This window comes from Camelina sativa, chromosome 7, assembly GCF_000633955.1.
Source record: "Camelina sativa cultivar DH55 chromosome 7, Cs, whole genome shotgun sequence".
Taxonomy (NCBI): Eukaryota; Viridiplantae; Streptophyta; class Magnoliopsida; order Brassicales; family Brassicaceae; genus Camelina; species Camelina sativa.
In genome coordinates, this window is record NC_025691.1 from 30,044,764 (window position 1) to 30,053,641 (window position 8,878).

Below are 8,878 nucleotides of genomic sequence, written 5' to 3' on the forward strand. Positions count from 1 at the left end.
GACTGCTTCCGAGTAACGTTTTTGGTTCTAGCCGGAGTTTGTGGGCTTGGAACTCTGCTGAGCGTTATTTTGACGGTGAGAATTCGTCCGGTGTATCAAGCTCTGTATGCTTCTGGCTCTTTCCGGTTGCAGCCGCAATCAACAGGTCATTGATATATCCAGAGAGCGAGAAGAGACTGTCTAGACGAAAGAAATATATAATATAAATCATAGATGCTATTATCTAATTTTCATAATTATAGGCTCCTATTGTATCATGCTGCATATTTTTTGTTTGTTTGGATTTGTATTCTAAGATTTGTGTTATTCGTCTATAACCGGCCAAAAACCGGTTGGAAGAACCTAGTTGTATCGGCTTCTTGATGTGGTTGTAATGTTGTTTTGTGTCTACTTACTGTTTGATGTTTGTGTTACCACAGTCACTGATCCAACTTTAACAGATAAAAACGGAAACAAGAGACACAAGTAAACAACCTCTTGTATTTAGATATTAAATTGTAATGAACACATCTTTACAAGTTACAACATATGAATTTGTTCTCAAGACTTTAAAGAACAAAGCCAATACTAAATGAAAAGGCAAATAAAGGGGGAAAAAGAGAATCATTTTTTAAGTATATAATTGTCAATCAACAAAACTAATCAGCCTAACAAACATAATCACACACTCGAACTCAGATCAGTGATGGAAGAACAACCCTAAAACAAAAACCACATTCCTCACCATCATCATCATAGAGAAACAAAAGGAGTAGTTTGGAGATCTCAAGTGGGTTTGAGGTTCTGAAACATTAGAATCCCATTTAATATCCTCAACATCTTTGTAATTCCCCCAATAAGTATCATCGTCGCAGCAATCGGAAACCTTGGGATTGGAGAAGCTATGGAGCCTACATGGCAGAGGAGGAGGAGGAGGAGTCCCATTCGTCAACAAAAGTCTCTCTTCCTTTCCGCTATTAATGCTAGACATCGCCGATCTCTTCTTCCTCTTCAGCAACGCTCCTTTCCAATATCTCCCGTTCCCGTTGCTGCTGGACACAACCACGAGTGCCCGAGACGACTCCTCTCGTCGGATCCAGGCCCGGACGTACTGGGAGAAGCATTTCCCGGTCTTCTTGATCGCAGTCAAGACTCTGAAGATGGAACGAGCAGTGAGCGGAGAATGTTTTCGATCACGGCGAGCTAGCTTCAAGATCTCGAGGCGGTGTTTAGCGATTGAGATCCCCATGCTCTGGAGAAACTCGTGGTTAAAGTAAGCGATGTCCTCGTACTCGAGCTCGTTGTTTGAGAAAGAGAGACCGTACTCGTAGATAAGAGAAGCTTCAAGACTCGTCCTGGAGAGCCATGAGAACCAATCCATTGTGGTTATGAGATCTTTTTTTTTTTGAATCTGAAGAAGAAGAATGATAGTATTGGTGAGAGTGTGTTGTTGTGGTTTGTGAAGAAGATAAAGTCGTTTTAAGTATATATATAGAGAGATGGTTGGGGGTTGTTTTTGACTTTAAAGAAAAAGGTAACGGGGCTTACTTGGTAAGGTGGGTGAACGGATGGACTAAAGTAGACCAAAGTGAAAAGTAAGGGTCAAAATCAGAAAAAATAAAGAAGTTCACACATCTTTTTTTAGCATTGAACCAAAAAAACGAAAAAGAATTGTAAATTTGTAACACATGGAGATGACTAAGTGTGTGGGTGTGTCCATTAATCACGTTGTGGGGAAATGGAGCATATAATGCGTTTTTGCTTCTTTTTTTCTGGATCACTATCTCTCTATTGTTCCATTTGCTTCTTCGAATTTAAAAAAAAAAAAAAAAAAGCCAACACAAATCTGCTTTCCCTTCGTTACATGTAATTAATCTACTAAATAGTTAGTATTATCTTCGTTGTTAGGTCAACTAATGATAACAAAAAAAAACTACTATGAAATTTAAAAACCACCTTCTCTAGTCAACTATCTTTTTTGTATTAATTTGTATATACATTATAGTTATTATTATTTTATTACTTAAAGAGTCAATGAACACAAATCCATTATTTATGATTATCCTCAGTTTGGCTTTTGAATCAAGGGGGAAGATAAATTATTATTGAGCTTTTAAGAGACTAATGCAAGCCATTATTATCGAAATGCTGTGATTACAAAGACATGGGACACTAGCTAGTAGTAGTAGTAGTGGATGCAATCATGGATATATTCGTCAATCACAATCAGAATTATTCGTTAAAAATATATATGCATGATCAACAGAAGACACGATCGGTGTGATCACGGGTCATGCGCATGTGGAATTTTTAAAGTAATGCTTCATATATGCACTTACCAGCCACTAGCTTCCACTTCTATCTTCGGTTTGGCTCCCCCCCCCCCATGGATTTACACATTAAGTAGGAGGAAATATTTACATGTAACAGAATAATCTGAAACTAAAAAAAATAAATTAGAAGATTTATTGCTCAAACAACCGAAGCAAAATACTGGTATCACTGTATAATCATAATTTTATGATACTCCACGGGTGATCAACGTTGTTAGTACCTTTTCTGGTCCCGTATCAAAGGTGCATTTAAGTTGGGTCTTAGATCTTTAATGATGACCTTTAAGTCCAAGTTAAGTTTCGTTTACTTTGCTTTAATTTCAATAGTACACCATCAGTCTCGATGCTTCAAATCATTCTAACAAGTAACAACCACCCTACCTCAAAGTTCATCGGTATATCTAATCGATTAACACCATTCCCAAACGATCCAAGGATATACTAGTATATAAGGAGAAAAGAAACTTGCCAGATAAAAGAGATTGTTAATTAAAAAAAAACAGAAAAAATGCGTATACATATAATAATATATCATAAGAATCTGGTTCGTATACATAGAATTCACAAACCGAAAATCTTTTAGGCTTTAGTCTGAACCAAACGCCATTGATTGAGAGATCCTAAAGGTGCTGCATGTAGCTGTCGCAAAACTGAAGATTTCCGGTTCGGTATTGGACTGAGAATCTTTGATTTGTATAAAAATCTACAAGATCCTGGAAAAAAAAACTTGCTAATAGTATCAATCTGATTTGCTCCTGAGGCTGTATATATTGCCAAGGGTTCCAACAATGCTGACCACAATGGCCAAGATTAGCATCAACCACGACACAGATCTTTCAACGAGGCTTAATGTATTGCTCTGTTTCCCTAACCGTAATGCGATAAGAGCAGGGAATGTAAAACCAAGCGAAACTGCTGATGTTGCGCCTGTGAATTTGAAAGCTGTCCATATATTTGGGATCATCGTTGAGCCAATGTAAATAAGAGCCAGCAAGACCACAGTAAGCCCAAATGATCTCTTTTTGCTTTCGGATAGAGGAGGCGATCCTTCAAACAGTAAGGTATTGACGGTTTCTCTCAAGGAGAAATGGATCACGGGGAAGACGAGTACTAGATGTAGAATGTAGCCGATTCTGACAATGTAGTTCACCGCAGAGCTGAAACGGATACCGAGATCTTGATCAAAGTTGGTCAAGATGTCTGATTCGGTGTCCTGGCCGAAGAGGAGATAACCCGATATAGCAGTTGAAGCATAGACGACAACACAAATGGCTGTCGTGATTCTCCCAACTCGGTTCATCTTATGAGGTGATCGACCTTCGAGCTCGTTATAGATCGGCTGGACATTGAAGTGACAAACGTAAGCGTTGGACATAATGGGAATGACAACAAGAAGGTCCAAGATTGCCTTTTTGGAACCAAAATCAGGAGTCATCCTAGGAGGGTCGATGGTTCCTTCGATGAGCTTAATGGTGGCGACAGCAAAACAGACAACCACAAAGACAACAGCAAGAGCAACAGAAGCAGCTGATGTAACGCTCAAGGAATCAATCTTGTTCAAAGCACAGAGAGGAGCCAAGAAGATGACCATAACAATCAAAACCAAAACTTTACGGTGATCCCAGAAACCATTCCCTAACCATTGATCCAAAACCCCAATGTGATGAAGAGAGCCAGACATGACGTCCCCCATAATAATGAGATAAACAACGAGAACGCCACCGTTGTTGACAATGATACAAATCTCAGACAAAACCCTAGCGGTTTTGCCCAACGCGGATTGAACAACCTCGCCGTAAGATCTGGACTTGTAAAGAACGGCAAATCTAACGAGCNATCTTTGATTTGTATAAAAATCTACAAGATCCTGAAAAAAACTTGCTAATAGTATCAATCTGATTTGCTCCTGAGGCTGTATATATTGCCAAGGGTTCCAACAATGCTAACCACAATGGCCAAGATTAGCATCAACCACGACACAGATCTTTCAACGAGGCTTAATGTATTGCTCTGTTTCCCTAACCGTAATGCGATAAGAGCAGGGAATGTAAAACCAAGCGAAACTGCTGATGTTGCGCCTGTGAATTTGAAAGCTGTCCATATATTTGGGATCATCGTTGAGCCAATGTAAATAAGAGCCAGCAAGACCACAGTAAGCCCAAATGATCTCTTTTTGCTTTCGGATAGAGGAGGCGATCCTTCAAACAGTAAGGTATTGACGGTTTCTCTCAAGGAGAAATGGATCACGGGGAAGACGAGTACTAGATGTAGAATGTAGCCGATTCTGACAATGTAGTTCACCGCAGAGCTGAAACGGATACCGAGATCTTGATCAAAGTTGGTCAAGATGTCTGATTCGGTGTCCTGGCCGAAGAGGAGATAACCCGATATAGCAGTTGAAGCATAGACGACAACACAAATGGCTGTCGTGATTCTCCCAACTCGGTTCATCTTATGAGGTGATCGACCTTCGAGCTCGTTATAGATCGGCTGGACATTGAAGTGACAAACGTAAGCGTTGGACATAATGGGAATGACAACAAGAAGGTCCAAGATTGCCTTTTTGGAACCAAAATCAGGAGTCATCCTAGGAGGGTCGATGGTTCCTTCGATGAGCTTAATGGTGGCGACAGCAAAACAGACAACCACAAAGACAACAGCAAGAGCAACAGAAGCAGCTGATGTAACGCTCAAGGAATCAATCTTGTTCAAAGCACAGAGAGGAGCCAAGAAGATGACCATAACAATCAAAACCAAAACTTTACGGTGATCCCAGAAACCATTCCCTAACCATTGATCCAAAACCCCAATGTGATGAAGAGAGCCAGACATGACGTCCCCCATAATAATGAGATAAACAACGAGAACGCCACCGTTGTTGACAATGATACAAATCTCAGACAAAACCCTAGCGGTTTTGCCCAACGCGGATTGAACAACCTCGCCGTAAGATCTGGACTTGTAAAGAACGGCAAATCTAACGAGGAGCTCAACACTAATCTCAGACAAAATAGCCATGAGGATAATCAAAACAAACCCTAGAACCAAGCCGAGGACTTTCATGGTGGCGGGCAATGCCATGATCCCGGCGCCGATGATAGAGGTGGTGAGGTTAAAAACGGCACCGTAGACACCAGATCCTTGATTGGATGATGATGACTTGCCATGAACGAGTGGATAAGCAGAGATATCGAAATCGAGATCATCATCACCTTCTTCATCGCCGACACCGTTGCGGAGGGTATCGTCAAAATCGTTAACGAAGCTTTCTTCATCAGAAGCAAGCAACTTGTTTCTGGGTTTCCCAAGGATCCCATTATTATTATTATTATTAGATGGTTTCTGTAACTCAACGTAAGAAGTTTTGGAGATCACAGAGTAACTGCTATCCATTCGCCAGATCTGATGTAAAACTCCCCACCACCCCTTTTGATTTGATTTTTATAAAAACACGAGAGATCCAAGCAAGAAGACGAAGAAAGAAGAGACTTTTATTATTCTGGACCAAAGAGAGAAAGAAAGAAAGAGAGATTGTTCGGAAAAAAAATCAAATCTGCTGAAAATCGGATTAAGGGTCAACGTCTCAATTGGTCGTCGTTCCTGCCTCGTCGGCGATGAACAGAGAGAGAAAGAGAGATTTGTTTTGGGAGGTAAGAGGTAACTTCTATCTTACTATTGGTCCTTTTACTTCACACGTGCCCCTCTTTATTAGATTTTATTTAATACTACTATACGTAATCCTTTTTCTTTACTTCTTTAATTGCAGATTAGCAATTAAAGTTTCACATCAAAACTTAGGTTAGGCGTTCAATCGCATTTTTCTTTTTTAGGATCAAATTAAAACCCATCAGATATTTTCCCAAACAAAGGAACATTAGAAAAGTCTTGTTTACTCGGTTAAGAAAGAGACATGTATGTTATGTAGCTCGTTTTCCCCATATACTGGAAAGAGACTTGATAATAAGGAACCAAAGATGAAATTATGGGGTTGGATTGAATGGATCCATTACGAGGAATCCCATTATCATAATGCTGCTTGCAAGTTAGAAATAACAGAAATCCAGGCACTAAACAAGACAAGGAGAAACAACATATGGGATACAAGAAAATTGGACCTCTTCCACCAAATATCGTGTCTTCTCTACAGATACTTTCTTGCAAGTGCGCGTACTTTGGTGTCAAAATGTGTCGATGTTATCCGAGAACCGGGCAGATACAATGGGTTCAGAAGAATCTGCATTAACATACGATTTTAATTATGGTGACTAAACCCATGAATCAGGACAGAACCAACAACTGCGGATTCTCTCAATAATCAATGAAAATTTTACCTTTATATAAAGCTCATGCACCTCCTGGAAGAAGCTCTTGATTCCGTCTTCGTTGCGTGAATCATGAAGGAGCATGAGTCGGGTATGTATTGATTAGTTAAGGAAGAGACAAACATTTAGAACTGGAGATGAATCTGTTAATAACAAAAGCCAACATACCAATCTGACACTACTTTAAGTGAATGAATCAGAATAAGAAAACAAACATTTTGAACTTGGATTTCAAGGGGTATAAATTAGTTATTAGTTCCATGAAAAAAGGATATGGCCTGCAGTAACATACACTGACACAACCAGATCGTTAAACCTGTCAACTGACTTCAAGAACCTGAAGAGATATATGATAATAAGAGATTGAATCCTTAATAACATAAATCAAATATTTTCACGAGGGACTTTACTTACATGGCACTTGTAGTCCATGCTAGGTCTTGGACAACATCTAATGCTGCATGTAATATAAATTGGTGCAACTGAGCAGCATCTTCTCTCTACCAAATAGAGAGAATGGTGTAAGAGACTGATGTGCAACTTATCATCTAGACCACAATACCAATTGCTACTTTATTTGAAACATATACCTACCAGCTAGATGAGAAGATAAAAACACAAAAACAGAGAAACTTCCATTGTTACGATAGGATAATCGACATATGATAGACCAAACCAGCTATAGACGATTTTTGAAATATACTTTTGAAGAATGATCTAGTTAATAAAACAAGGCCTGCTCAATTAGTTATGTATGATGATGTAAAACAGGGTGAAACGTTCCTTCACCAAAAATAATTTAAACAAGGGAAATAGCAACCTTATTCATATCACCAGAACAAAAAAAAAGCTAAATGATATTTGCACCTCTTCTGTTACAGTTTCGAAGAGTAATACTATGACCACTAGACCAAAGTCGAAAAGAAGGAGCAGGAAAGTATTTGTGCGTCTATCATCATGTTAAAGATTGGGAACATGGATGCAAATACTTGAGGAGAAGAGTGGAGCAAAAACTATAACAGAAGAGAGAAAAGTGGGAGTAAGAAGATGTACTTTGGCAGCAGATCCTACTTCAGCTTCATAGATGGGAATATCATTGCGACCCACAATTATAAAACAGGCAGTGTTAGCCATTCAATCCCCCCGCGTCTCCAAATGGAAGAATCTGGTTCTCGTGTCTCCTAAAATACAAACAGAGATATTAAGGTCCAGGTGGATTCATTTTGGCTCTTATAAGCCTGCATTGCACTAACCCTTGTCCATTAACTGGAGTTTGGGATGAAGGCAAACCTAAGCAAGAAACTTATGATATATATATCCACGACATTATCCTAAGGCATAAGCACTCCTGATCCAGAAACAAGAGCTATTCGATAAGGGATTGAAGAAGGAGGCTTCTTCTCGTCACAGCGATCAGGTCAAATTTACAAACTATCAAACAAAGTCGTATATCTAGATATGGATTAAATTCCGGAAAAAAAATAGAGGTAAAGGTTCGAATTGAACAGAGATCGAAAAACAAACATAGGTAAGTACTTTAATCGACACAAACCTTGGGAAAAGGGAGGAAACGAGAGGGACGGAGAGCGATGCAGAAAGCTTGAGGGGAATTACAACCAAACGAGATCTAACGCGAAATGTAGAAGATGGAGAAAAAAGTTCCACTGATCTCTAACGCGACGCGATGATATGAATCACCAACTCTTCAGAAATCAGAAGATCGCCGCCGAGTACAAAGCTGGAAAATTCAGAGTGTCGTTGTTTCTTACTTGTTAGAGAGGAAGGAGAAAGATCAACAACGAGTTTGTTGGGGGCCGTCTCTGTTCCTTATTGGGTGGGCTTTAAAGCCCATTCTATCCATATTCGAATGGTTTGATTTGATGTATTAAATTAGACAGCATTTTTAATTTAATTTTTTCTTTAATTATATAGTTCAAAATAATACAGATGAATTCTTTAAGATTTCCTTAAGTGAATTTACCGTATACTGTTATTCATTCATCCTAAAAAGAGATTATTATACTTTTAGTTCTCTATTAAAAGAAAATTCCAATTTTTTACATACGGATTGATGTTTTCCTAATATGTTTCTCTGTTCGAACAATTTAAAGGTCAAACCTTTTACGTAGTTAGTAAGTAAGAAAGTATATTTTAAGAAATATTTAGGAACATTTCAAACGTCTGGGAAACTTTGATAATTGGCAATTTATCAACCGAAGCGGCGTTGGAAACATTTTATTAAAA

General features: G+C 38.9%; 4 protein-coding genes and 1 pseudogene across 5 annotated transcripts in view; 1 reads left to right on the forward strand and 4 right to left on the reverse strand.

The window, feature by feature from the left end:
• LOC104703384 (protein NUCLEAR FUSION DEFECTIVE 4-like) overlaps positions 1-413 on the forward strand; it is a 5,981-nt gene extending 5,568 nt beyond the window's left edge. For both annotated transcript variants that reach the window (XM_019228019.1, XM_010419392.2), the window contains exon 6: positions 25-413. In XM_019228019.1, coding sequence (XP_019083564.1) covers positions 25-153 — 129 coding nt within the window. In that variant the 3' untranslated portion in view covers positions 154-413. The remainder of the gene's footprint in view (positions 1-24) is intronic.
• Positions 673-1,447, reverse strand: LOC104703385 (annotated as a pseudogene).
• Positions 2,811-4,147, reverse strand: LOC104703386 (sodium-coupled neutral amino acid transporter 4; the record flags this gene model as incomplete). The annotated part of the gene is given in 1 exon segment (XM_010419394.1): positions 2,811-4,147. A coding segment is annotated over 1 exon segment (1,096 nt), but the record flags the coding sequence as incomplete, so codon positions are not given.
• Positions 2,811-5,967, reverse strand: LOC104703387 (sodium-coupled neutral amino acid transporter 4-like). Its single transcript, XM_010419395.1, has 2 exons — positions 4,177-5,967; positions 2,811-3,022 (listed from the first exon to the last, which is right to left on the reverse strand). Exon 1 carries the CDS (start codon positions 5,703-5,705, stop codon positions 4,203-4,205), a length of 1,503 nt encoding a protein of 500 aa, XP_010417697.1. The 5' UTR covers positions 5,706-5,967; the 3' UTR covers positions 2,811-3,022; positions 4,177-4,202.
• Positions 6,267-8,407, reverse strand: LOC104703388 (trafficking protein particle complex subunit 2). The gene is made up of 6 exons (XM_010419396.2): positions 8,187-8,407; positions 7,688-7,815; positions 7,049-7,134; positions 6,910-6,971; positions 6,644-6,729; positions 6,267-6,546 (listed from the first exon to the last, which is right to left on the reverse strand). The coding sequence occupies exons 2-6, from the start codon at positions 7,766-7,768 to the stop codon at positions 6,454-6,456; spliced, it is 408 nt and encodes a 135-aa protein (XP_010417698.1). The 5' UTR covers positions 7,769-7,815; positions 8,187-8,407; the 3' UTR covers positions 6,267-6,453.

Bases quoted from the DNA above. Each gene is read 5' to 3' on its own strand.
- LOC104703388 (XM_010419396.2), bottom strand. From the start codon at position 7,768: ATGGCTAACACTGCCTGTTTTATAATTGTGGGTCGCAATGATATTCCC. The intron at 6,972-7,048 runs GTAAGTAAAGTC...ATATCTCTTCAG, and splicing joins GCATGGACTACAAGTGCCAT to GTTCTTGAAGTCAGTTGACA. The intron at 6,730-6,909 runs ATATCCTTTTTT...ACTAATCAATAC, and splicing joins AGTGTATGTTACTGCAGGCC to ATACCCGACTCATGCTCCTT.
- LOC104703387 (XM_010419395.1), bottom strand. From the start codon at position 5,705: ATGGATAGCAGTTACTCTGTGATCTCCAAAACTTCTTACGTTGAGTTA.